Source organism: Heteronotia binoei, chromosome 3 (assembly GCF_032191835.1).
Source record: "Heteronotia binoei isolate CCM8104 ecotype False Entrance Well chromosome 3, APGP_CSIRO_Hbin_v1, whole genome shotgun sequence".
NCBI lineage: Eukaryota > Metazoa > Chordata > Lepidosauria > Squamata > Gekkonidae > Heteronotia > Heteronotia binoei.
In genome coordinates, this window is record NC_083225.1 from 184008058 (window position 1) to 184034511 (window position 26454).

The window sequence follows — 26454 nt, forward strand, 5'->3', positions numbered from 1 at the left end:
TCAGGCAGAGGTCTTTCCTATCACCTACTGCCTGATCTTTTAACTGGAAATACCAGAGATTGAACCTGGGACCTTCTGCATGCCAAGCAGGTGCTCTACCACTGAGCCACAGTGACCTCCTGCCACAAGTTTTGTTAGTCTTAAAGGTGCTCCTGGACTCTTGCTCTTTTCTGCTGCTACAGACAGGCTAACACGGCCACCCATATTTATTGTGCTTGCTACTTGGCTTGCACTTGGCTATCTACAGAACCATTTATTTGTGAGAGGAGGGAAGAAGGGTAACATGGACTAATATTTTGTATGTGGGAGTGTTCCTTTCTTTTCCACCCCCGCACTCCACATTACTATGAAATGTAATTTCTAGGAAGAGGAGAAATAGAGTTGCCAGGTTCTTAGTCTAAGACTGGGGGGGGGGGGGGGAGGGAGGGAGGGTTAAGAACATAAAAGAAGCCATGCTGGATCAGGCCAGTGGCCCATCCAGTCCAACACTCTGTGTCACACAGTGGCCAAAAAAACCCCAGATGCCATCAGGAGGTCCATCACTGGGGCCAGGACGCTAGAAGCCCTCACACTGTTGCCCCCCCCCCCAAACACCAAGAATACAGAGCATCACTTGCCCCAGACAGAGAGTTCCAACGATGTTGTTCAGTCACACAATCAAGTCCAACACTTTGCGACCCCGTGGACAAAGTCACACCAGGCCCTCCTGTTTTCCACCATCCTCCAAAGTCTGCTCAAATTCGTGTTTATTACATCAGTAACGCTGTGCAGCCATCTCATCTTTTGCCGTCCCCTTCTTCTTTTGCCTTCTGTCTTTCCCAGCATCAGGATCTTCTCCAGTGAGTGCTCCCTTCTCATTGGGTGGCCAAAGTATTTGAGCTTCAGCTTCAGCATCTGACCTTCCAGGGAAAAGTCTGGGTTGATTTCCCTTAGGACTGACTGATTGGATCTTCTTGCAGTCCAAGGGACTTTCAAGAGTCTTCTCCAGGGAGTGCTCCCTTCTCATTGGGTGGCCAAAGTCTTTGAGCTTCAGCTTCAGCATCTGACCTTCCAGGGAACAGTCTGGGTTGATTTCCCTTAGGACTGACTGATTGGATCTTCTTGCAGTCCAAGGGACCCTCAAGAGTCTTCTCCAGCACCAGTGATACACTGTGGCTAATAGCCACTGATGGACCTCTGCTCCAGATGTTTATCCAATCCCCTCTTGAAGCTGGATAAGCATATGGAGTAGAGGTCCATCAGTGGCTATTAGCCACAGCATATTGTTGGAACTCTCTGTCTGGGGCAAGTGATGCTCTGTATTAGAGTTGCCAGATCCAGGTTGAGAATTTCCTACAGATTTAAGGATGGCGCCTGGGGAGGACAGGGACCTCAGTGGGATACAATGCCATACAGAATCCACCCTCCAAAGCATCCAGGGGAACTGATCTCTTTAGTCTAGAAATGAGCTGTAATTCCAGGAGATCCCCAGGCCTTGCCTGGAGGTTGGCATCCCTAGGGGACCCAGAAAAACAAACGGCAGCTCTTGTAATTCCCTGATTACAAGATTCCCAAGAACCAGAGAGAAGTATCCTAAAATAGGGGACTTTTGGAGCGTAGTTCCCCCGGAGCTTGGCTTCAAAGTATCAGAGTTGGAGGTAGATTGTCCCTTCACATGAAGGCTCCCATCTTTGCCAGTGTTCTCTCTTTGCTTGCCCTCTGAAATCCTATTGCCCTTCAGAATATTGTTCCTGTTTGTATCCTGCCCTATAATTGACAAATGTAATTACTTTGTTTTCTGAGAAGTATGAACAGGGAGGTTCTGTTTTTGATTGACGTGGTTACGAAGAAGAAGAAGAATTGCAGATTTATACCCCACCCTTCTCTCTGAATCCGAGACTCAAAGCGGTTTACAATCCCCTATATCTTCTCCCCCCACAACAGATACCCTGTGAGGGGGGTGGGGCTGAGAGGGCTCTCACAGCAGCTGCCCTTTCAAGGACAACCTCTGCCAGAGCTATGGCTGACCCAAGGCCATTCCAGCAGGTGCAAGTGGAGGAGTGGGGAATCAAATGCGGTTCTCCCAGATAAGATTCCATGCACTTAACCACTACATCAAACTGGCTCTTTATATCTATCAACAGAACTTCAACAAGCTGGGTTCTTTTGTGTACGTACTTCCTACAGCTCCCGATAAGAGTTGCCGGTTCGGGGTTGTGAAATACTTGGAGATTTTGGGGATGGAGTCTGAGGAAGGTGGGGCTTGGGGAGATGAAGGGAGGGACTTCAGTGGGGGACAATGCTATTGAGGCGGCCATTTTCTCCAGGTGAACTGACCTCTGTCATCTGGAGATCGGTTGTAATAGTGGGCGATCTTCAGCCCATTCTTGGAAGTTGTTAGAAAATATCTACCAAAGTATCATAACCCCAGATTACTAAAGCAGCCATAAATAATTCAAATAGTAATAATTCATTCATAATTCCACTAATCATAATTCATACAGTATTTATAGCAGTCAGGCAAAATCCACCATCAACAGTCCACAAATTATGATCAGGGGCCTGGAGACAAAGCCCTTGGAGGAAAGGCTGAGGGGACTTGGGAATGTTCAGTCTGGAGAAAAGGGGGTTGAAAAATTATGGCTCTCTTGAAGTATTGGGAGGGTTGTCATTTAGAGGACAAGAGCCCCGTGGTGCAGGGTGGTAAAGCTGCAGTACTGCAGTCAGAGCCCTCTGCTCATGACCTGAGTTAGATCCCAGTGGAAGCTGGTTCAGATAGCCGACTCCATGTTGACTCAGCCTTCCATCCTTCCAAGGTCGGTCAAATGAGTACCTAGCTTGCTGGGGGGGAAAGTGTAGATAACTGGGGAAGGCAATGGCAAACCACCACAGAAAAAGTCTGCCGTGAAAACGTTGTGAAAGCAATGTCACCCCAGAGTCAGAAACAACTGGTGCTTGCACGGGGGACCTTTCCTTTCCTTTCCATTTAGAGGAGGGCAAGGAACCGTTCTTACTGGCAGCAGACGATAGGTCTCACAAGTATGGCTTTAAATTATGCGTGGAAAGGCACCAGCTGGATGTGGGCGAGGCAGTTACTGTAATTCTTCTATGATCCTGTGTTCTACCTCAGTGAAGTTTCCCGGCCATCTCTCCTGTTCCAGGCTTTGCGGCTACGGCCCCTGTGAGTTCGTACGACGTCCGAAGGGTCGAGATCACCCCTCTGGAGCAACGGAAGCTCACTTTCGACACCCACAACATGGTGCGGGACCTGGAAGCTCACGGTAAGGAAGAGGGACGCTTGATCAGTTCAACTGAACCCTTGCTGTCACTTGGCTCCTCCTCTGAGGAGGGAGCATAAGAGGCCTTGGCTTATACTCTGTGCTGCCCTCCCTGTTCCTTGGTTTCCAGGCAGAACAGCCGTTTTTGCCTTGCTCGTCTTTAAGAAAATGTCAGGCAAGATTTTTCTCAGATTTTTGTTGACTAGCCGCATAGCCACGAGGTGTGTTGAGTGCAAAGACTCGCGTAGCGTGACGATACCTGTCAAGTGTAGCATCTCTCTGTCTCTCGCTTTCTTTTTTAATCGCAGCTAAAGATGCAGTGTGAAAACTGAACCTTAATCAGTGTAAAATTCCAACTCTGGCTTGCCAGACTGTAGTCAAGGAATAATAACTTTTCGGCAAGTTTGGCATCCTGTTATGGATTTTGCAAGCACTTGATAGTGCTAGGCATGGCTTTTTTTGTAGCAGGAACTCCTTTGCATATTAGGCCACACACCCCTGATCTAGCCAATCCTCCAAGAGCTTACAGGGCCTACTGTAAGCTCCAGGAGGATTGGCTACATGGGGGGGGGGGTGGCCTAATATGCAAAAAAGTTCCTGCTACAAAAAAAAGCCCTGCTGCTAGGAATAAAATTGGTCTAAATGTTCCTTGGTGCTGTCCTGCTTCGCAGGGGTGGCAAGTAGTTCTGCAAATTAGGACTGTGCCAAATATGAGCTGATGAGCTCCTGAGGAAAATAAACTCTCAGAGATCAGATTTAGCAGCTGCCTCGAGGTGGGAGGAGGAAGAGATGAGACCCCTCCTGGAGAGGAGCAGGTCTGTGTACTCTACATTTTTTTTTAACAAGAAGAAGAAGAATTGCAGATTTATATCCCGCCCTTCTCCCTGAATCAGAGACTCAGAGCGGCTTACAATCTCCTATGTCTTCTCCCCTCACAACAGACACCCTGTGAGGTGGGTGGGGCTGGAGAGGGCTCTCACAGCAGCTGCCCTTTCAAGGACAACCTCTGCCAGAGCTATGGCTGACCCAAGGCCATTCCAGCAGGTGCAAGTGGAGGAGTGGGGAATCAAACCTGGTTCTCCCAGATAAGAGTCCGCACACTTAACCACTACACCAAACTGGCTCTACAAAAAAAGCCCTGGCTAGAATTAAAGGCCATTTCTGGATGTATATGATTGCAGGATTATAATATAGCTCAGGGGTCCCCAAGCTTTTTAAGCTTCTGAGCCTTTTTGGAATTCTGACACAGGGCACAAGCACAAAATGGCTGCCACACTAGGTAGAGCCAATCACAAAATGGCCACTGCAAGAAGCAGAGGAGGCCACAATGTCTGGGGTTGACCGTGTATATAACTGATAGTAACTTTTTGACCTTTCAGGAAGAAGTTCTGTTTAACAGGATGCTTTTTAATCTCCACAGCCAGTCAGAACCCCAGCTGGGCAAAAGCCCCACCCACTTCCTGAAAATGCTTGAGCGGCACTGCAAAAGCTGCTGGTGGGCACCATGGCAACAGGCACCGTGTTGGGGGCCCCTGGTGTAGCCGAATCTTCCCTTGTACGGTTCCCTGCTTTTCATGCTGTGCCTTCCTCTTCCCCGCCAGGCTTCACGAAAGAACAGGCCCAAACCATCGTGTCAGCATTAATGGCCCTGTCCGGCGTCAGCTTAGATACCGTCTACAAGGACATGGTCACTCAAGCGCAGCAGGTAACCGATCCTCCCAGCTCTCATTCCTTGCCAGGCACTCTGTCCTTGAATGAATGTTGCTCTCTGATATCTGTTACATTTGTATTCCACTCTTTCGACCAGGGACCTTAGGACACAGTACTTGGGGAAGGGCCCGTCAGACAGATCAGTGTGCACAAAGGGAGGTGATGTTGTTCACTGCTGCTCCTGTGCTAGTTCTCCAGCTCACCCCTCCTGCTGCTGCTCGGGAGGGCTTCTCCTCCTAGATCAGGGGTGGCCAAACTTGCTTAATGTAAGAGCCACATCGAATAAATGTCAGATGTTTGAGAGCCACACAAGTCAGACATTTGAGAGAGCTGGGAGGGAGGGAGGAAGGAATCGAGGGAGGAAGGAATTGAGGGAGGAAGGAATTAAGGGAGGGAGGAATTGAGGGAGGAAGGAAGGAATTAAGGGAGGAAGGAAGGAAGGAATTGAGGGAGGAAGGAATTAAGGGAGGGAGGAATTAAGGAAGGAAGGAATTGAGGGAGGAAGGAATGAAGGGAGGGAGGAATTGAGGGAGGGAGGGAGGAATTAAGGAAGGAAGGAATTAAGGGAGGGAGGAATTGAGGGAGGAAGAAATTAAGGGAGGGAGGAAGGAAGGAATTGAGGGAGGGAGGAATTGAGGGAGGGAGGAATTAAGGGAGGGAGGAAGGAAGGAATTGAGGGAGGAAGGAATTGAGGGAGGGAGGAAGCAATAAAGGGAGGGAGGGATTAAGGAAGGGAGGAATTGAGGGAGGAAGGAATTGAGGGAGAAAGGAAGGAAGGAATTAAGGGGAGGAGGAAGGAATTGGAGGGAGGGAGGGAGGAAGATGAGAGAGAGAGGAATGGATGAGAGGGAGGGAAAAGAAAGCAACTTTAAATGCATCTCCAAGCTGCCGGGAGAAGTGATTTAAAGCAACAAACCAGGAAGCTTCAAGAGCCACACGATATGTGTGAAGGAGCCACTTCAGGGGGCTTTTCGGGCTGCAGCAGGATGGAAAGGAAGGGAAGTCATGTTTCTTTGCCTGGAAGTTTAACGCCCGGGTTTCAGTATACCTGCCTTCCGCCCTGTTCTTCTGACTTTTCCCCCCGTTGTGCTTGGGGAAAAGGTTTCCAGGGCTTGCCCAAATACAGATTTGAAGTTTGATTCAGGGGCAGCGCATCTGTTTGGCTTCAAAAGGTCCTAGATCCACTCCCTGGCATCTCTGCTTAGCAGGCTTGATTCCCCACTGCTCTTCCACACGAAGCCCGCTGGTTGACCTTGGGCCAGTCACAGATCTCTCAGAGCTGTTCTCTCAAGAGCAGTTCTCGGAAGAGCTCTCTCAGCCTCACCTACCTCATGGGGTGTCTGTTGTGGGGAGAGGAAGGGAAAGGAGATTGAAAGCTGCTCTGAGACTGCTGAGGCGAGGGATAAATCCAATCTCTTCTTCTTCTTCTTCAAAAGTGAGTGTTTTTCTGCCTAGGAGATCACTCTGCAGCAGATCATGGCTCACTTGGACTCCATCCGGAAAGACATGGTCATCCTCGAGAAAAGTGAATTTGCAAATCTGAGAGCAGAAAATGAGGTATTTGTCCCACCCACCCCCCTCTGTATTTCATGCCCAAATCTTGCTCACGGGACTGCCATTCGCTCCAGCACGACCACCCCCTCAAGCTATTGCAGTTTCTTTCCCAAGGAAAACAGTTGCCCAATTCGTTTCATGTGGGGCTTTTTTTTGTAGCAGGAACTCCTTTGCATATTAGACCACACACCCGATGTAGCCAATCCTCCTGGAGCTTACAGGGCTCTTCATTCAGGGCCTACTGTAAGCTCCAGGAGAATTGGCTACATCAGGGGGGGTGGGGCCTAATATGCAAAGGAGTTCTTGCTACAAAAAAGGACCTGGTTTCATGTGTCTTGCTCAGTCATATGGCATGCTGTGGCCTTCTGCACAAAATGGAAGCTTCTTGCCCATTGTGACCACCAGAAGTGTTTTGCCACATGAGCAGTTGTTGTAGCAGTTGGAGTGTCAGGCCAGGTTCGGGAGCTCCAGGTTCCGGGTCCCCTTAGGCAAGGAAACTCACTTGGCAAACCTTAGGCCAGTCTGTTGCTCCCAGCCTAGTCATAAGAACATGAGAGAAGCTATGTTGGATCAGGCCAGTGGCCCATCCAGTCCAACATTCTGTGTCACACAGTGGCCGAAAAACCCAGGTGCCATCAGGAGGTCCATCAGTGGGCCCAGGACACTAGAAGCCCTCCCACTGTTGTCCCTCCCAAGCAGCAAGAATACAGAGCATCACTTGCTCCAGACAGAGAGTTCCATCAATACCCTGTGGCTAAGAGGCACTGATGGACCTCTGCTCCTTATGTTTATCCAATCCCCTCTTGAAGCCATCCTTGCTTGTAGCCGCCGCCACTTCCTGTGGCAGTGAATTCCATGTGTTAATCACCCTTTGGGTGAAGAAGGACTCTCTTTTATCCATTCTAGCCCAACTGCTCAGCCATTTCACGGAGTGCCCATGGGTTAAAGCTTGAAGTGGACCTCTTGATGGCACTTGGGGTTTTTTGGCTGCTGTGTGACACAGAGTGTTGGACTGGATGGGCCACTGGCCTGATGTAATATGGCTTCTCTTATGTTCTTATAAGAGTCTACCTCAAAGGATATCAGGATGCAGATATGGAACTCAAAATCATTACAATCCCCAATAAAAACTGCCAGACTCCAGTCAGTTAAAATCATGACCAGGTGGTACGTCATGCCTCTCAGGGCTTCGCAGATGGCGCCAGCCCGAAGTCCAGACGGTTGGAAATCTTGAGGACAGATTGGGACATATGTCCACTGTCAGTGGTTGTCTGATGTCATTCAGAGATTGTGGAGAGAGAGTCGGTGCCAGATTAATTTGCTAACAGGGTGTAGCATCCCCCACGGTCTCTGCGGCGCCGCAAACTGCCAGGAAGTGTTACCGATCAAATCTGCAGAAAAATGAAGTTTCCTAAATGTACTAACTTTGCTGGGGAATGGTACTTTAATTGACTATTGGGCAGATCAAAACTTAAGGTTCCAATTACAGAAACAGTTCTGTAATTTGGTGAAGAGCCAGTTTGGTGTGGTGGTTAAGTGTGCGGATTCTTATCTAGGAGAACTGGGTTTGATTCCCCACTCCTCCACTTGCACCTGCTGGAATGGCCTTGAGTCAGCCATAGCTATTGTAGGAGTTGTCCTTGAAAAGGCAGCTTCTGGGAGAGCTATCTCAGCCCCACCCACCTCACAGGATGTCTGTTGTGGGGGAGGAAGATATAGGAGATTGTAAGCTGCTCTTGAGTCTCTGATTCAGAGAGAAGGGTGGGGTATAAATCTGCAGTCTCTTAAGTTTTCTTCTTCTGAAAGATACTTTTTAAGGTCATTGTAAATGCACGATATTACCTGAGTCGGACATATAGGATTTTTTTTTTCGTTTCAAAGACCATAATGTATGATTGGTTTAATGGAGATATCACTAGAACACCAGTAATTCATTTGATTACATTATATTTCACTGCCGATTCAGTTTAGATGGGGTTCATATATAATTTTATGCGTATGCATTTGTTTACGTTTTTAGTTTATTACATTTGCTTTTATATTGACGTGAAAGAGAATCGAAGCAAGTCATGCTATTGAATATAAAGAAAAGGATTTTTGTGTGGATAAAACAGAGGATGGCAGGGCTGCGCGTGCTCTCAGCAGCTTCTGACCAAAATCACCGCCACTGTGTATCCAAACAATAAAGAATTTATAAATTATAAATTAAAATGTTGTAAGCCGCCCTGAGCCACTTGGTGGGAAGGGCGGGATGTAAGCCTAAATATAAATAAATAAAATAAATAAATAAATAAATCCAAATTTGAAAAGTCTCTTCCTATTTTCCAAAGATACCTTATACACAGTACAAAAATTTCCGAAGGGGGCGAAGAAGACGGCTGCAGATTTATAACCAATTCTTCCACCAACGTTCCATACAATTTTCCCAAGGAAGTTCCTTGTTGAAATTAGGGTTTGTAGAATCTTTCGGGATCAAGTGCCGTGTTCTACTGGAGAACACGGCACTTGATCCCGAAAGATTCTACAAACCCTAATGATGTTACCAGCCGTGAAAATCTGAAATCTTTGATTCCTTGTTGAAACTTTCATTTAGGGCATAAATTCATGTCGGGATACCCGGCGGTGGTGATTTTGGTCTGTAATAAACTGTGTTGCTACTTTGTTCGTTACTCAGCAGCTTCTGGGCAGAATTGTGGAATAGCCTTGCCTTCGCTGCTTACGCAAATAGATCCAGATGGGTAGCCATGTTAGTCTGTAGGAGTAGAAAAGAGCATGAGTCCGGGAGCACCTTAATAAGACTTAACTTGCAGCTGCTGGAATGGCCTTGGGTCAGCCATAGCTCTCTTCTCTGGGAGAACCGGGTTTGATGCCCCACTCCTCCACTTGCAGCTGCTGGAATTTTATCTATTTGTATAGTTAAACTTGAATTGTGTTGTTAGCCGCCCTGAGCCTGCTCCGGCGGGGAGGGCAGGATACAAATAAAATTTTGTTGTTTTTGTTGTTGTTAACAGAATTCATGGCAGAGTGGGAGCTTTAGTGAGTCACTGCACACTTCCTCAGATACAACTAGAAGATGAGTCCACCTGTCCTAGAAAGTGGCGCCTGAAATCACTTTACCTTCCAGTATATAGGACAGGTGGACACACATTCTAGCTGAAGAAGAGAAGGAGATTGGATTTATACTCTGCCCTTCACTTGGCCTCTCAGAGCAGCTTACAGTCTCCTTTGGTGTAGTGTAGTATAGAGAGACAGTTTGGTGTAGTGGTTAAGTGTTCGCTTATCTGGGAGAACCGGGTTTGATGCCCCACTCCTCCACTTTCAGCTGCTGGAATGGCCTTGGGTCAGCCATAGCTCTCTTATCTAAGAGAACCGGGTTTGATTCCCCACTCCTCCACTTGCAGCTGCTGGAATGGCCTTGGGTCAGCCATAGCTCTCTTATTTAAGAGAACCGGCTTTGATTCCCCACTCCTCCACTTGCAGCTGCTGGAATGGCCTTGGGTTAGCCATAGCTCTCTTATCTAAGAGAACCGGGTTTGATTCCCCACTCCTCCGCTTGCAGCTGCTGGAATGGCCTTGGGTCAGCCATAGCTCTCTTATTTAAGAGAACCGGGTTTGATTCCCCACTCCTCCACTTGCAGCTGCTGGAATGGCCTTGGGTCAGCCATAGCTCTCTTCTCTGGGAGAACCGGGTTTGATGCCCCACTCCTCCACTTGCAGCTGCTGGAATGGCCTTGGGTCAGCCATAGCTCTCTTATCTAAGAGAACCGGGTTTGATTCCCCACTCCTCCGCTTGCAGCTGCTGGAATGGCCTTGGGTCAGCCATAGCTCTCTTATTTAAGAGAACCGGGTTTGATTCCCCACTCCTCCACTTGCAGCTGCTGGAATGGCCTTGGGTCAGCCATAGCTCTCTTCTCTGGGAGAACCGGGTTTGATGCCCCACTCCTCCACTTGCAGCTGCTGGAATGGCCTTGGGTCAGCCGTAGCTTTCATAGGAGTTGTCCTTCAAAGGGCAGCTCTGCTGTGAGAGCTCCCTCAGCCCCACCCACCTCTCAGGGTGTCTCTTGTGGGGGGAGGAGATAAAGGAGATGGTAAGCCGCTCCGAGATTCGGATTCAGAGAGAAGGGTGGGGTATAAGTCTACAGTCTTCTTCTTCTTTTCCTTCCTTTCGTCACATCTGACTTCAAGGTAGGTGGGGCTGAGAGAGCTCTTGAGAGAACTGCTCTCGAGAGAACGGCTCTCCTGACAACTTGTGGCTGACCCCCAAGGTCCCACCCGCAGCTGCCAGTGGAGGAGTGGGGAATCAAACCTGGTTCTCCCAGGTGAGAATCTGCACACTTAACTACGGCACCGAACTGGCGCTCAGAGAGCAGCAACTCCCAAAAGCTCCTCCCCTGCCTCAAACGTTGCTGAGTCTTTAAGGTGCTCCCGAACGCCTTCTCTTTTCTAACGCTTTTGCAAAGAGAGACTTGACTTCTGAAAGAAATACCAAGCCGGTCACTATGCGTGAGATCGGGCACATGAAGCTGCTTTATAATGAATCAGACCATCAGTCTATCAAGGTCGGTATTGTCTACTCAGACTGGCAGCAGCTCTCCGGGGTCTCAGGCAGAGAAAGCCTTTCCCACCACCTGCTGCCTGGCCCTTTAACTGGAGGAGCCGGGGATTGAACCCCGGGACCTTCTGCCTTCTAAGCGGAGGCTCTCCCACTGAGCTGCAGCCCCTCCCCAGTCTCCTAATCTAATGTTGAATTCCAGAGTGCCATATTTGAAGTTATATTCAGCTATTCCCTTTAAGAGCTGCTTTATTTGCCTTTGATAAAGGAACCTTTGATAAAGGAACCTGATAAAGGAGTTAAAAAAAAAAAACTTATATGCCACCCATTCCTGCAAAGCAGGCTCAAGGCGGGTTACATCAGAGCATCAAACAATGAAAACAGTTAAAAACAAGGTAAAATTCCAATCTGGGATTTTAGGATGTGCTGCCTCTTCCGTGGAGGGAACAATAGTCAGAGGTGGAGCCTCTGCTTGGCACGCAAAAGGTCCCAGGTTCGATCCCCAGCATTTCCTGTTAAAGGATCTGGCAGTCGGTGGTGTGAAAGACCTCCACTTGAGACTGTAGAGGGCCATGGAGAGGGGATGTGGCTCAGAGGCAGAGCATCTGCCTGGCATGCAGAAGGTCCCAGGTTCAATCCCCAGTCCCTCCAGTTAAAGGATCTGGCAGTAGGTGGTTTGAAAGACCTCCACTTGAGACTGTAGAGGGCCATGGAGAGGGGATGTGGCTCAGTGGCAGAGCATCTGCCTGGCATGCAGAAGGTCCCAGGTTCAATCCTCAGCATCTCCAGTTAAAGGATCTGGCAGTAGGTGGTGTGAAAGACCTCCACTTGAGACTGTAGAGGGCCATGGAGAGGGGATGTGGCTCAGTGGCAGAGCATCTGCCTGGCATGCAGAAGGTCCCAGGTTCAATCCTCAGCATCTCCAGTTAAAGGATCTGGCAGTAGGTGGTGTGAAAGACCTCCACTTGAGACTGTAGAGGGCCATGGAGAGGGGATGTGGCTCAGTGGCAGAGCATCTGCCTGGCATGCTGAAGGTCCCAGGTTCAATCCCCAGTCCCTCCAGTTAAAGGATCTGGCAGTAGGTGGTTTGAAAGACCTCCACTTGAGACTGTAGACGGGATGTGGCTTAGAGCTAGAGCATCTGCTTGGCAGGCAGAAGGTCCCAGGTTCAATCCCCATCGTCCGCAGTCCAAAGAACCAGGTGATGTGCAAACCCTCCACCTGGGAACTCCAGCCACTGCTAGTCCAGGTAAATCGTGACTTTGAGAGACCACAATCACGATTCAGTATAAGGCAGCCTCACGTCTTCAATCTGGTTTTATATGTGCTGGATTTCACATTGCCCTGTTGGCAAAGCGGGCTGTGCACATAAAGCAACCTAGAGTTTCCCAGTCTCTACATATTGTGTGACTTCCTTGCTCAGTAAGGCCTCGGCTGACTCAGGATTTCTTTCCCTTCTCTTTTTTTTGGGGTCCCTAGAAAATGAAAATAGAGTTGGATCAAGTTAAGCAGCAACTCACGGTGAGTCGACAAGAATCCTTCCAACGGTTCAGCCGGTATTCGGACATAGCTAAGAAACCAGCTGTGTTCCCTCTAAGCTGAGTTAGTGTGAGCCAGCTCACAGGTTTTTTTAGCCTCCGGCTCACACAGTTTTGTCTTCGCTCAGGAAGGATGGCCCTCAAAGCACACTAATTGAAGCAGCAGCTCACAGCTTTAATGCCAGTAGCTCACGGACTAGAATTGTCGCTCACAAGACTCCACAGCTTAGAGGGGGCATTGCTTGGGAGGTAAACAAACCTTAGATTCTCGGACTGGCGCCCTCCCTCTCTCCCGCACGAATCTGCATCCGATGACTTTTTTTGCTCTAACTCAGTTTGTGGTTACACGGTTTCGAAGCCTCGTTTACAGCTCAAGAAACAAACTGTAGCCTAGACGATCTCCCCATACCTAGGAGAAAGGGACACAGAGATAAAGAAGGAAGTAGAAGATCTGAGGCTTGAGAATTTATCCTTTTGCGTTCTAATGACGTTGTAGTCCGCCTTTCTCACACGGACTCAAGGCGGATTACGCAGAGTGAGTCAGTACAGCCAACAAAATGGCACGTGTGCAGACCGTGGTTGATTTGGCCCATTTGCGGGTCGGCAGCTGCAGAAACCCCTGCTGACTTGAGCGGAGTTGTCATGGCGGAGCATGAAAAAATACGCCTGAATGCACCCTTGGATTTTTGGGGGGGAGGGGGTAGAGCTTCAGCCAGTCAGAGCGGAGGGCACTCCCCCCCAAGAGGATGAGCCAGCGTAAGGCAGCTTCGTATGTTTAGAATCATGGAATCCCAGAGTGGGAAGGGATCATAGAGGCCGTCCAGTCCCAACCCCCTGCTCTATGCAGGATCAGCCTAGAGCAAGGGTGGCCACACTGGCTTAATGCAAGAGCCACATAGAATAAACACCAGGCGTTTGAGAGCTGTAAGACACGAACGCCAGATATTTGAGAGCCGCGAGGGGGGGAGGAACGAAGGTGGATTGGGGGGACGGAGAGGCGGAAAGAAGATAACTTTAACTTTAAATGTGTTCTCCGAGCTGCCAGCCGGCTTGGCTTGGAGAAATGATTTAGAGAGACAAATGCCTTCTCTAAGTCAGCCAGTGGGGCAGCGGAGGCTTCGAGAGCCACACAAGATGTGTGAAAGAGCCACAGGTGGTCCCCGAGCCACAGTTTGGCCACCCCATGCCTAGAACATCCCTGACAAGTGGTCGTCCAGCTACTGCTTACAGACTGCCCACGACGGAGCTCACCTCCTCCCTCGGATACATGTTTGCGGCCCTTGGGAGTGAAGCTCGATCTTTCTGGGTTCTGTTCCTTGACCTCTGTAGACAGCGAATAGAATACGGGAGCTGGCTATTGTACATAGTTAGACAGGAAGGTTAGCTTAGCAGGAGTTCACACACCACATAGTGTGGAGTGTCTGAGCCAGGGATGGGCCGTGACTCAGGGCCTGCGGTTTGTATGCAGAAGTGTTGAAGAATAACTTCAGTCCAGTCAGTTGGACTGGCTGAAAAGACTGCCGCTAAGCACCGGCAAGGGCACTGTTCCCTCTAAGCTGAGTCAGCGTGAGCTAGCTCACAGATTTTTTCGCCTCCAGCTCACAGGTTTTTGTCTTAGCTCAGGAAGGATGAGCCCAGGGCACAATAATTGATGCAGCCGCTCACAGCTTCAATGCCAGTAGCTCACAGAGTAGAATTTTTGCTCACAGGACTCTGTGCATATTAGGCCACACAACCCTGATGCAGCCAATCCTCCTGGAGCGTACAGGAGGCCCTGTAAGAAGAGCCCTGTAAGCTCTTGGAGGATTGGCTACATAAGAGGGGTGTGGCCTAATATGCAAAGGAGCTCCTGCTACAAAAAAAGCCCTGCGTTCATTAAACGCACGGCAATTGCACACAGATATCATTATCATTTTGGTGGTCAGCAAATGTAATTGCACTGATTACAATCAGTTAGTCTCGCCTAAAGCTAAAAGAAAATAATATTCTGTATAGCAACGCCCCAGTAGGACAGAATGTCTCCACCTTCGGCGCTCCTTATGCTTCGTATCTCATTTAAGAACATAAGAAGAGCCCTGCTGGATCAGGCCAGTGGTCCATCTAGTTCAGCACCCTCTCCCCCATAACGGCCTTTCTCTGCCAGGCCAACCACAGGGGAGAGAGGCTGAAGCCTTCCCCTGATAAGAACAGCAGAAGAGCCGTGCTGGATCGGACCACTGGTCCAACTAGTCCAGCTTCCTGTCTCAGCCAGTTCCTCTGGAGGGCCAGCAACAGGGCAGAGAGGCCGAGGCTCTCCCCTGAGGTTGCCTCTGGCTCTGGGATTCAGAGGCTTAGTGCCTTTGAATGTGGAGGTTCTGCTCAGACACCATGGCTAGCAGCCATTGAGAGACTCGTCCTCCATGAATCTGTCTCATCCCCCTTTCAAGCTGTTTATTCCTGCGGCCATCCCAGCATCCTCTGGCAGCCAAGTCCACTTTTTAATCACTCTCTGTGTAAAGTGGCATTTCCTTCTGGCCATCCTAAACCTACCGCCAGTCAGCTTCATTGGATGCCCTCGAGTTCTAGTCTTTTGGGAGAAGGAGATTAAATTCTCTTTTCTCAGCTCTTCCCACCCCATGCATCATTTCAGTCACCTCTATCACACCCCCTTCTTAATCTTCTCTCTTCTAAAATTTCCTCCCTGCATGAAATTGTGCTCTTACAGAAGGCTCTAAGTTCACACCATGGCGCTTCTATTTAAAGGATCTTGAGTAATGGGTGTTTTGAAATAATTTCCCTCGCCCGGGATCTTGGAGATCTGCCACCAGCCGGGGCGGACTGCAGGAGGCGGACCGATATTCAAAAATGAGGCTGTTTCATGATTATGTGTGTCCGTGTGTACATTCAGTGCTTTATTATTTTTTCGACATTCTTTTCTAAAGAACGAAACCAGCAGAATACGAGCTGATAACAAACTGGACATAAACTTGGAAAGAAGCAGGGTGACGGACATGGTAAAGAATTGTTTGCAAATCCCCCCACCCTGTTTCTCTTTTCTTTTCTTTTTTTCCTTTTTGGTATTTTTCTATTTTTTGTTTGAGTGTGTGTCTGTCTGCACCTGGAAGTAATGTCGGCCTCTGGTGACTGACCCCTACTGGAAGACTGGAGGATATTCAGGGAGGTGGCTGAATAAAGCCTGCCCGAGCCTCCCGACTGGGTATTTCAAGGACAGTCTCCCATCCAAGTACTAACCAAAGTCGACCCTGCTTAGCTTCCGAGAGCTGACAAGATCACCCTCTACCCCATTTCTCTGCTCCCCCTCTGCTCCGCTCCCCCCCCCACACACACACCCTGTTCCACTTTTCCTGTACCTTGTAATTTCTTGACTTTCCCCCCTCCAAAACCTGCAGTTCACAGACCAGGAGAAAAAACTCATGGAAGCCACGACAGAGTTCCATAAAAAAGTAAGTCTATGAAGCAGGGGCCAGATCGGGGAGGGAATAGGAAGCAAGTGGGAGATGAAAGGAGGGGGGGTGTTCCATGGACAGAACAGCAGGAGAAGTGAATGCTTTCTGAATGTTAAGTCATTCATTCATTTATATCCCATTTTCCTCCCCAATGGCCTTGTAACCTGCCCTGAGCCCTGTCATGACCCAGATGGGGGATGCCACCTGATGCTGCCTGTCTGCACCTGGAAGTCATGTCGGCCTCTAGTGACTGACCCCTACTGGGGGACTGGAGGATATTCAGGGAGGTGGCTGAATAAAGCCTGCCCCAGCCTCCCGACTGGGTATTAGGGGCTCTTGGGAAGGCCCAGAGTGCCCTCCCAAGCCCTTCAGATCCCTTGCTTTGGCCAAGGAAATAGGCATGTAGACCAGCCAGAGGAACAAAGAACAACAAGGGGAGGGACGGTGGCTCAGTGGTAGAGCATCTGCTTGGGAAGCAGAAGGTCCCAGGTTCAATCCCCGGCATCTCCAAAAAAGGGCCCAGGCAAATAGGTGTGAAAAACCTCAGCTTGAGACCCTGGAGAGCCGCTGCCAGTCTGAGAAGACAATACTGACTTTGATGGACCGAGGGTCTGATTCAGTAGATGGCAGCTTCATATGTTCATATGTTCAACAAAAAGGCTTATTTTACACAGGAAAATCAAGAAAGGGGAAGTGAACAGATAAGGTGCTTTGAAACTGTAGTAACGCGGGTAAAGGCACAGCAACATTATTTTATTTATTTATTTATTTATTCGATTTATATCCCGCCCTCCCCGCCAAAGCAGGCTCAGGGCGGCCGAACGCGACTAGACTGAACTGTCCCTCGTCAGTTCGGCCCCAGGCCTCGGCCTGCTCACTCTCTCCCTCAGAGTGAGGGTCTTCCCTCCTAAACAGCAGCCATCCTGCTTGCTTGATCTCTCAGGAGGAAAGAGCGGCATCTTGTCCCCTGAGAGAGCTTTTAAACAATTTCCCTCAGAGCCTACTTGGACGCCGATTGGCTGAAACCAGCGCCAAGCATTCTGGGGATTGTAGGCTGTCTCTCCCTACTGAGACACAGGCTCGCTAGGCCTCTGTCTCACAGCACAGATCATGACAAGCCCACTCCTAGGGAGGGCGGGATATATATTGAATAAAATAATGATGATGATGATGACGACATCCCATAGCAGCTCGCATCATTGTCATCTCTTATATTTTATCTTCGCAACAACCCTGCGAGGTAGGGTAGGGTGAGAACATGTGACTGGCCCAAGGTCACCTAGCGAGCCCCTAGGGCATGTGTAGCAATTTGAATCAGGGCCTTCCAGATATTAGTTTGACACTCTTAGCCACTACGCCACTCAGGTTCACCTGAATAGAGGGGTGTGGGAATCTGAGGAGAGACTGAACTGTCAAAGAGGAAATTAACGATAGTCAATGCAAGAGGTGGCCAAACTGGCAACCCAGACTTCATCCTCTTGAAGAACATCAGAAGAGCCTGCTGGCATCAGACCAATGGTCCATCTAGTCCAGCATCCTGTCTCACATGGCGGCCAGCCAGTTCCTCTGGAGGGCCAGCAACAGGGCACAGAGGCCGAGGCCTTCGCCTCATAAGAACATCAGAAAAGCCTTGCTGGATCAGATCAATGGTCCATCTAGTCCAACATCCTGTCTCACACAGTGGCCAACCAGTTCCTCTGAAGGGCCAACAACAGGGCAGAGAGGCCGAGGCCTTCAGAAGAACTGTGCTGGATCAGACCAGTGGTCCATCTACTCTAGCTCTCTGTCTCACACAATAGCCAACCAGTGAGCCTCAAGGGGGGGGGGAGTAGAATTTCTAAAGGGGAGGAGCCACCACTGAAAAAGCCCTGTCTCTGATTGACAGGCAGAAACCACCCGAGGACAAAAGGAATAAGATGAGGGTCCCCAACTCTTCTCAGCCTGCAGGCGCCTTTGAAGTTCGGACAGGGCACAAGGAGTCCAGCTGCAAAATGGCTGTCATAGAAGGCGGAGTCAGCCGCAAAATGATTGCCATAACTTTACTTCAGTCACACAGTGAAGATCCTTGTGATGTGGGGGAAGCTGCTGCCAAAGCAACGTTTTTAAAAATCTGCACAGCCAATCAGAAGCCTTGCTGGGCCAAAGCCCTAGCTGACCCTGGCCACTTCTTACAAGTATTTGGTGGGTGCGAGAAGAAGGTGTTGGGAGGTGCCATGGAGCACTAGAATAAGGCCTCTCTCTCCTGCCAGTCCAAACTGAGGCCATAAAGGTCTAGACAAGACATTGGAAGATCCAGGGCCTTTTTTGTAGCAGGAACTCCTTTGCATATTAGGCCACACCGTCCTGATGTAGCCAATCCTCCTGGAGCTTACAGTAGGCCCTGGACTAAGAGCCCTGTGAGCTCTTGGAGGATTCGCTACATCAGGGGGGTGTAGCCTAATACGCAAAGGAGCTCCTGTTACAAAAAAAAAAGCCCTGGGAAGATCCAGTTTGGTGCAGTGGTTAAGTGCGCGAACTCTTACCTGGGAGAACCGGGTTTGATTCCCCACTCCTCCACTTGCAGCTGCTGGAATGGCCTTGGGTCAGCCATAGCTCTAGCAGAGGTTGTCCTTGAAAGGGCAGCTGCTGTGAGAGCTCTCTCAGCCCCACCCACCTCACAGAGTGTCTGTTGTGGGGGAGGAAGATAAAGGCGATTGGGAGCTACTCTGAGATTCGGAGTGGAGGGCGGGATATAAATCCAATATCTTCTTCTTCATCCATCCTCTTCCTCTGATCCCATTTGAGCCTCTTTTTTTATTTAAATGTTAATCTTTGTTCTTAACAAAGGGGGGGGGGTTGATCTAACTTTATATTGCATGGTTTTTTCCTAGGATTCAAGCACCAACAAAGCCGTAACGGAAGTCAGCAATAAAATTGATGCTGAAATCGCAGCCCTCAAAACGCTCATGGAATCAAACAAGCTCGAAACGATACGTTATTTGGCAGGTACGCGGCTGGAGTGCCGATAGCCTTTTCCAGAGATATTGAATGGGTTTATTTTATTAAGGGGCCCCTTATAAAAACCGCTCATGGGTCTAATTTTCAACCTTGCCTGTTGCTGTGGTTTTGTGGAGGCCTCTCTGCACCAGGGGTAAAATTCTAGCAGGAACTCCTTTGCATATTAGGCCACACCCCACTGATGTAGCCAATCCCCCAAGAGCTTACAAAAAAAAGCCTTGTGAGCTCTTGGAGGATTGGCTACATCAGGGGCGTGTGGAGGGCAGCTGCTGGAATGGCCTTGGGTCAACCATAGCTCTCGCAGGGGTTGTCCTTGAAAGGGCTGCTTCTGGGGGAACTCTCTCACCCCCACCTACCTCACACAGGGTGTGTGTTGTGGGGGAGGAAGGAAAAGGAGATTGTGAGCCACTCTGAGATTTAGTGAAGGGCCTTCCCATGATAAGAACATCAGAAGAACCCTGCTGGATCAGACCAATGAGGGTCCATCTAGTCCAGCATCCTGTCTCACACAGTGGCCAACCAGTTCCTCTGAAAGGCCAACAGCAGGGGATAGTGGCTGAGGCCTTCATAAGAACATAAGTAGAGCCCTGCTGGATCAGACCAATAGTCCATCGAGTCCAGCATCCTATCTCTCACACAGTGGCCAATCAGTTCCTCTGTACAGCCAGCAACAGGGCATAGAGGCCGAGGCCTTCCCCTGATGTTGCCTCCTGGCTCTGGGAGTCAGAGAATTAAGTGCTTCTGAATGCGGAGCTGTGCTTTAGTCACCCTGGCTAGTAGCCACTGATAGAACCGTTCTCCTTGAATCTGTCTGTGTGCGTGAAGAGGCTATCAGGTTGCAGTCAACTTACGATGACCCTGTAGAGTTTACATGGCAAGAGACTGGCTCTCAAGAAAAGTGGATTCTAGAAAGATGTACAGCAATACGATTAAAAACAAAGCCGTCCTCAGAAAGCTCAGCATGCAAAAGGTCCCAGTTTCATTCCTCGGCATCTCCAGTTAAATGAATCAGGTAAGAGGTGATGTGAAAAATTTCTGCCTGAGACACTGGAGAGCTGCTGCCGGTCTAAGTAGGCAGTGCTGATCCCGATGGAGTACAAAGACGCACTGCATCATGGTTATCTGGATGGGCCAATTTCAGTATAAGGAAGCTTTGTATGTACCGTAGAAAAGGCACAGTGTCTGAAGCCAAGCCAGTCACCCTCAATGGGTAGCAAAGCAGATGCCAACCTGCAGTCGACCTTGGCCCATGCAATTTCATCTGTAGGTCCTCCATACCCTTGGCTTATACCTCGCAAAGGGGGTGTGGTTTGCATCTGAGAGTGGGTGGGGCCATTTCATCTGCCTGTGAACTTCCAGCGGTGGTTTGTAACCTCCCCATGCATAGGAGAGACCTTAACTACAGTGTCCACCGGTAACTTTCCTGGGTCCCGCCAAGTGCTTTTGGGAAGTGGGTGTGGCTAGGTGGGGCTTTTCCCGGCAGGGCTTCTGATTGGCTGTGCAGATTAAAAGGAATCCCGTTGCACTCATTTACACATAACCATGATGCAGCGCGTCTTTGTACAATTGTGGCTTTTTTCTCATAACAGTTGTATGATCTCTCTTATTCTCTGCATCCTTTCCTAGTCGGATTGATGATTTGGGGGAAATCTCCCAAAGTTGATAAGTAGGAGTGCGGAGTCTGGTAGGGGAAGTTTCAGCCCCTCCCTCCCCCCCTGGATGATGTACTGAATATTTCAAAAAGCTTTTAGAAGAGCCTGCTTGTTCCACCAGTAGCTTATAGCGTTTTAACACGGCTGACCCGAATGTTGTCTTTTTCCGTCCTCTTTGTTTGCAGCCTCCGTCTTCGCTTGCCTCGCCATCGCTCTGGGATTTTATCGATTCTGGAAATAAAAGAAACAAGTTGCAGGAACAAGGATGTCAGGAGCCCTTCTCGATCTCACCTTTCGCGCATCCCGGATTTGCCCTCCGGCAAACGCCTTCAGAGCCTTTTGTGTTGGTATGGATTTTTTCCAGCCACGGTACCGAACGGGGTGTTCTTGGCCAGCCTGACTGGACCAGCTGCACGTTCTGGGTCCATTTTGCTAGGGTTTCTCACGTACTGGAGGACAGGAACTTAAACAGGATTCCTCCACAAGGAGAAGGTTTCAGCCATCATCACATATTCCACATACGTGCCTGGATTCATTTGGCTCTTTTCTCCTCCGGCAGCTTTCCTGACTCCTGTTGACCCCTCCCCCCCAAGTCATGTTTATGCCCTCATCTGAGCGCTTTGCAGTTCAGCTGCAGCCCCGATCCGATGCCTCCCCCGCAGACGCTCACGCTTGACTCTTCTCTAAGCATCAAACACCGTTGGAGGCCCGTGCTTCATCCAGGTCAAGGCGGAGCGCGTTCAAAGGAGTTTCTTTTCTTTTTAAAATTTTTAAACCCATTTTATTCTGTGCGTGTTGTATGCATGCCTGGAATTTGGGTTTGACTTCTGACGGCCCCTACTGGGGGCTTTGGACATTTAGAGAGGTGGCTTCTATTGCCTGCCTCTGCGTCCCTGCCTTGGTATTCCTTGGAGGTCTCCTGCCCAAATAACAGCCAGGGCCAGCCTTGCTTAACTTCCAAGATCTGATGAGATCTGGCTTGCCTGGGCTACTCAGGTCAAGGCGGAAAGGAGTTTCTCTGTCAAGGGGCAACAATGAGAATATATTCCAGATCTCCAAATAGTCTCTGTCAGCCCCTAGTCCACATTATAATCCATCAGGGCCGTCGCCAGGATTTCAGGTTTTGTGGGACCCACCGCATGAGTTGTTGTTTGAGGGGGCTGGGGGGCCACCCAGTTTGATGGCCCTGGGCTCTCAGAAGAAGAAGACAACAGTAGATTTATATCCCGACCTCCACTCAGAGTCTCAGAGCAGCTCACCATCTCCTTTATCTTCCTCCTCCACCTGTGAGGTGGGTGGGGCTGAGAGAGCTCTCCCAGCAGTTGCCCTTTCAAGGACAACCTCTGCCGGAGCTCTGGCTGACCCAAGGCCATGCTAGCAGCTGCAAGTGGAGGAGTGGGGAATCAAATCCGGTTCTCCCAGATAAGACAGCTATGGCTGACCCAAGCAGGTGCAAGTGGAGGAGTGGGGAATCAAACCCGGTTCTCCCAGATAAGAGAGCTCTGGCTGACCCAAGGCCATTCCAGCAGCTGCAAGTGGAGGCGTGGGGAATCAAACCCGGTTCTCCCAGATAAGAGAGCTCTGGCTGACCCAAGGCCATTCCGGCAGCTGCAAGTGGAGGCGTGGGGAATCAAGCCCGGTTCTCCCAGATGAGTCTGCACGCTTAACCACTACACGAAACTGGCTCAGCACTGTAAGCTGCGTTGAGTCCCACAAGCTAACTCCCTTCGCCTGGGCAGTCCCAACAGCTCTGCTCCCCCACCCCTTTCATATGTGCCCCTCTCTCAGAGAGACAGAGACCTCTTGACTCTACCCCCCCCCCTTTGCTCTGCACGCGGTGTTAGGGAAGGGGAGAGAATAAAGCAAAAAGACCAGCAGCAGCACCAGAGTGGCGGTGAGCAGCGGGGACAGATTTGGGGCCCTCCAATGGAGGGGCCATACAGTTGGAGGGGGAGGTTGCAAGGATGGGCCTAGCCCCTTCTGGGCCCCACTGTAGGTACAGGCCTGGCTCCAGCCCTGTTTTTGTCTGCTCTGGCTGGCCATTGGGAAGACAAGGCTCTTGCTCTGTCCTGTATCTAGACATGCCGCTCTTAGCTCAATAGCAGGCTTATGGGGTTTAGCTATAGACGAAAGCCCCCTTTGGCGTATCAAGATTTGAACACTGAGTTGCGTTCACGATGGCACTGTTCAATCATGCGCTCCCCAGCCATCCGCCGCAGGGAAATGTGGAGCGGATTAACTGCCCCATGGCATGCTTGCTGTCTGGGGGGGGCCTTTGTCGCTTGTTTCTGAGCGATCGCTCAGGTCAGCTCTGTGGCTCCTTAATCCGTGAGTTCTCCTTTGCATTCCAAGATGTTGAACTGCGGGGGGTGCAGTATCCAGGAATGTTTTGCACACTCGGTTTTGCAGAGCATTTTGAAAACCCAAGAGCCCGGTAGCACCTTAAAGACTTAACAGTGTGGTAGGGGATGAGCTCTTGTGAGTCGCTGTTCCCTTCTTCAGATGCAGCCAGAACGTGAGTCCGTCCGTCCTTATATCTCGCAGAGCGGAGTGATTTCAGATGCCGAATGACAATAGCGGGTGAACGACCACAGCAGGCGCGGTTGGATTAGGTGTGCTATGCAGAGGGGAGGTAGCAGGCACGGAGAAATCGGCATTGGTAATGAGACAGGAAACCTAGGTCTCGATTCAGTCCTGGAGGATGCACCATCTGGAGCTTCATGATCAGTTGCAACTCAGCAGTCTCTCCTTCTAATCTGCTATTTCTATTACCTGCTTTTGTCATTTGCCCGCTGTCGTTGTTAGGCATCTGAAATCACCCGACTGTCCAAGATTTAAGGTCACATGGACTCAGGTTCTAGCTGTACCTGAAGAAGTGAGCACTGCCTCCTGAAAGCTCATCTCCTGCCACAAATGCTAGTCTTCAAGCTGCTACTGGACTCTTGCTCTTTTCTGCTGCTAGACAAACTTGCCTAACGTAAGAGCCGCAAAGAATAAGAGTCAGATGTTTGAAAGCCGCAAGACATGAATGTCACATGTTTGAGGACCACAACACAGGAAGGAAGGAAGGAAAATAGATGAGGGGAGGGAGAGGTAGAAAGAAAGCAACTTAAAATGCATTCTCCAAGCCTCTAGTTGGCCTGGCTTGGAGAAGTGATTTAAAGAGGCAAATGCCTTCTCCAAAGCAGTGGAGGCTTTCAGAGCCACGCTATATGTGTGAAAGAGCCACAGTTTGGCCACCGCTGTGCTAGACAGACTAACATGGCTACCTATCTTGAAAACCAAAAGTGCCTTTGAGGGTTCATTGTGGGATTCTTTGGTTCTTTAGCCCCGCCCCCTCCTTTTTCATGGAATCCTGTTGTGTAATCACTCTACGGCGGAATGGCCAGCGGTAGCTCCCCAGATGTTTTTTGCCTACTACTCCCATCAGCCCCAGCCAGCATGGCCAATGGCTGGGGTTGATGGGAGTTGTAGGCAAAAAAACATCTGGAGAGCCACCCCCGCTCTACGGGACACCTCCTTGACCTGTGTGCCACCAAAGCCATGGGTCCCTACGAGAACATCTCTCTTCTCTGCCCAGCTGCACGAAAACGTACTTTGCTCTGGAGGAGACGGGCGAGCAGTCCTTGCGTGGGGCTTTCCTTCCGCTGGGGGAGCAACGCTGCCATCTCGTGCACATTTTACCAGAGAGAAAAATCTCATTTAACACAGTGGGACATAATTCTGTGGAAATCTCCCCCCCCCCAAAAAAAACCCATTTTATTAGAGAATTAACTCAAAAGGAAACGTACGTTCAATTACAGCACAGTAGGAATACACCTAAAAAGCGATATGCAGAAAACTTGGCTGTTGTATGTTCTCATGCACATGGGAAGAAGACTGCAGATGTATACCCCGCCCTTCTCTTTGAATCAGAGACTCAGAGCGGCTTACAATCTCCTTTATCTTCTCCCCGCCCCCCCCCATAATAGACACCCTGTTAGGTGGGTGGGGCTGGGAGAACTCTTCCAGCAGCTGCCCTTTCAAGGACAACTCTTGCGAGAGCAATGGCTGACCCAAGGCCATTCCAGCAGCTGCAAGTGGAGGAGTGAGGAATCAAACCCAGTTTTCCCAGATAAGAGTCCGCGCACTTAACCACTACACCAAACTGGAAGGTTACAAACCGCCACTGGAAGCTCACTGGCTGTTGAAATGGCCCCACCCACTCTCAGATACAAGCCACACCCCCTTTGCAAAGTGAAAATCTAAAGGGCATTTCTTCCTTTAGTGCCGCATGGTGGGAACTGCCCTAGAGAAAGTTGTTCAATGAACTGAAATGGCGCTAAGTCTCGCTATCTCTTACTGGATTGGGAGGGGTGTGTGGAATAAGGGCCAAGTTTGTTGGACGCTGAGGGTCCAGCTATGAAACTCGGGACAGGAACAAGGAATTTCTTGGTACCTGCCAAGGGTTTTTAGAAAGGGGGCAGGGCTTTTTCCTGACCGGGATTTTGATCGCCCGGGCCAATTAGAATCCTTTTAACCAGAGCATCTGCTTGAAAGGCCCTGTTCTCACAGCGTCTTGAGTCCGTGTTAAATTGACCTGGTTCTGTTCCGAATATCTTTGTTCCGGATATTATTGCTCAGACCGCCATACTGCAATTCGAATCACTCCACGGTGAGACCGTCTTCTGCCATCCACATGATGCCACCATGCAGTTCTCTTTTTTCTCTACTATTATGCGCATGTGCATATTATGCACATGTGTGCACGTTGTGCATATATGCGCATGCGCATATGTTAAAACGTGGTTATGCGCATATCACGAAGTAGTAAAAAAAAAACGGCGACCGTAAACCAGATGTCTGAGGCTTCTTTTGCTCTGGGACAGCCTTCAGACATCCGGAAGTTGGTTAATATCCCAGCAGAACTATCCAGATGGAGAAAACTACAAGGTGAAACCGGAGAACTCAAAAAACACCGCAAAGGAGCAGGTAACAAAATAATCCAGTTCTGAGAAGGATTTGGGGGGGGGGCTACCATGAGAATACTGGGAGGCAGATGTTGGTGTCCGATCAGCCACTTTAAATCCAGAAGGAAACAGCAGCGACATCTGATTATACTGTGTGTCTGAACAGGGTCTAAGAATTCTGCTTCACCTCACTCCCCGACAGATTGTGTTTGAAGACTGAAGAAGACTGAAGATTTATACCTCACCTCTCTGAATCAGAGACTCAGAGCAGCTTACACTCTCCTATATCTTCTCCCCCCACAACAGACACCCTGTGAGGTGGGCTCTCACAGCAGCTGCCCTTTCAAGGACAACTGCGATAGCTACGGCTAACTCAGGGCCATTCCAGCAGCCGCAAGTGGAGGAATGGGGAATCAAACCCGGTTCTCCTAGATAAGAATCTGTGCACTTAACCACTACACTAAACTGGCTCTCTCCATCTCCTGCAGCAGCCATTTTGTGGTTGGGGCCACCACCCTGGGTGAGAATTCCAATCCAAAGGTGCCCATAGGCTCAAGAAGTTTGGGCACTCCTGCGTTACAGCATGTCTCTCTGTTCCTTACCAGGCCTTAAAAGCAGCTAGGGCATGCAACTTCAAGTGTAGGCTAACGGGGTCTGAACTTGCTGAGGGGAGAAGATCTTGGGGTTGTAATGGACGGCTCAGTGACAATGTCCACCCAGTGTGCTGCAGCAGTGAAAAAGATTATTAGGAAATGGACTGAGAATTAGGCCCCTTTCACATAAAGCAGATGTTATCCGT

The 26454-nt window shown here is 49.7% G+C and overlaps 1 protein-coding gene across 1 annotated transcript in view; it reads left to right on the plus strand.

Annotated features, from left to right (window-relative positions):
• CCDC90B (coiled-coil domain containing 90B) overlaps positions 1-21485 on the plus strand; it is a 41118-nt gene extending 19633 nt beyond the window's left edge. The window contains exons 3-10 of the mRNA XM_060235333.1: positions 3141-3260; positions 4859-4962; positions 6423-6524; positions 12553-12594; positions 15533-15604; positions 16001-16054; positions 18928-19042; positions 20892-21485. Coding sequence (XP_060091316.1) covers positions 3141-3260; positions 4859-4962; positions 6423-6524; positions 12553-12594; positions 15533-15604; positions 16001-16054; positions 18928-19042; positions 20892-20947 — 665 coding nt within the window. The 3' untranslated portion in view covers positions 20948-21485. The remainder of the gene's footprint in view (positions 1-3140; positions 3261-4858; positions 4963-6422; positions 6525-12552; positions 12595-15532; positions 15605-16000; positions 16055-18927; positions 19043-20891) is intronic.
• Positions 21486-26454: the final 4969 nt, after the last annotated feature.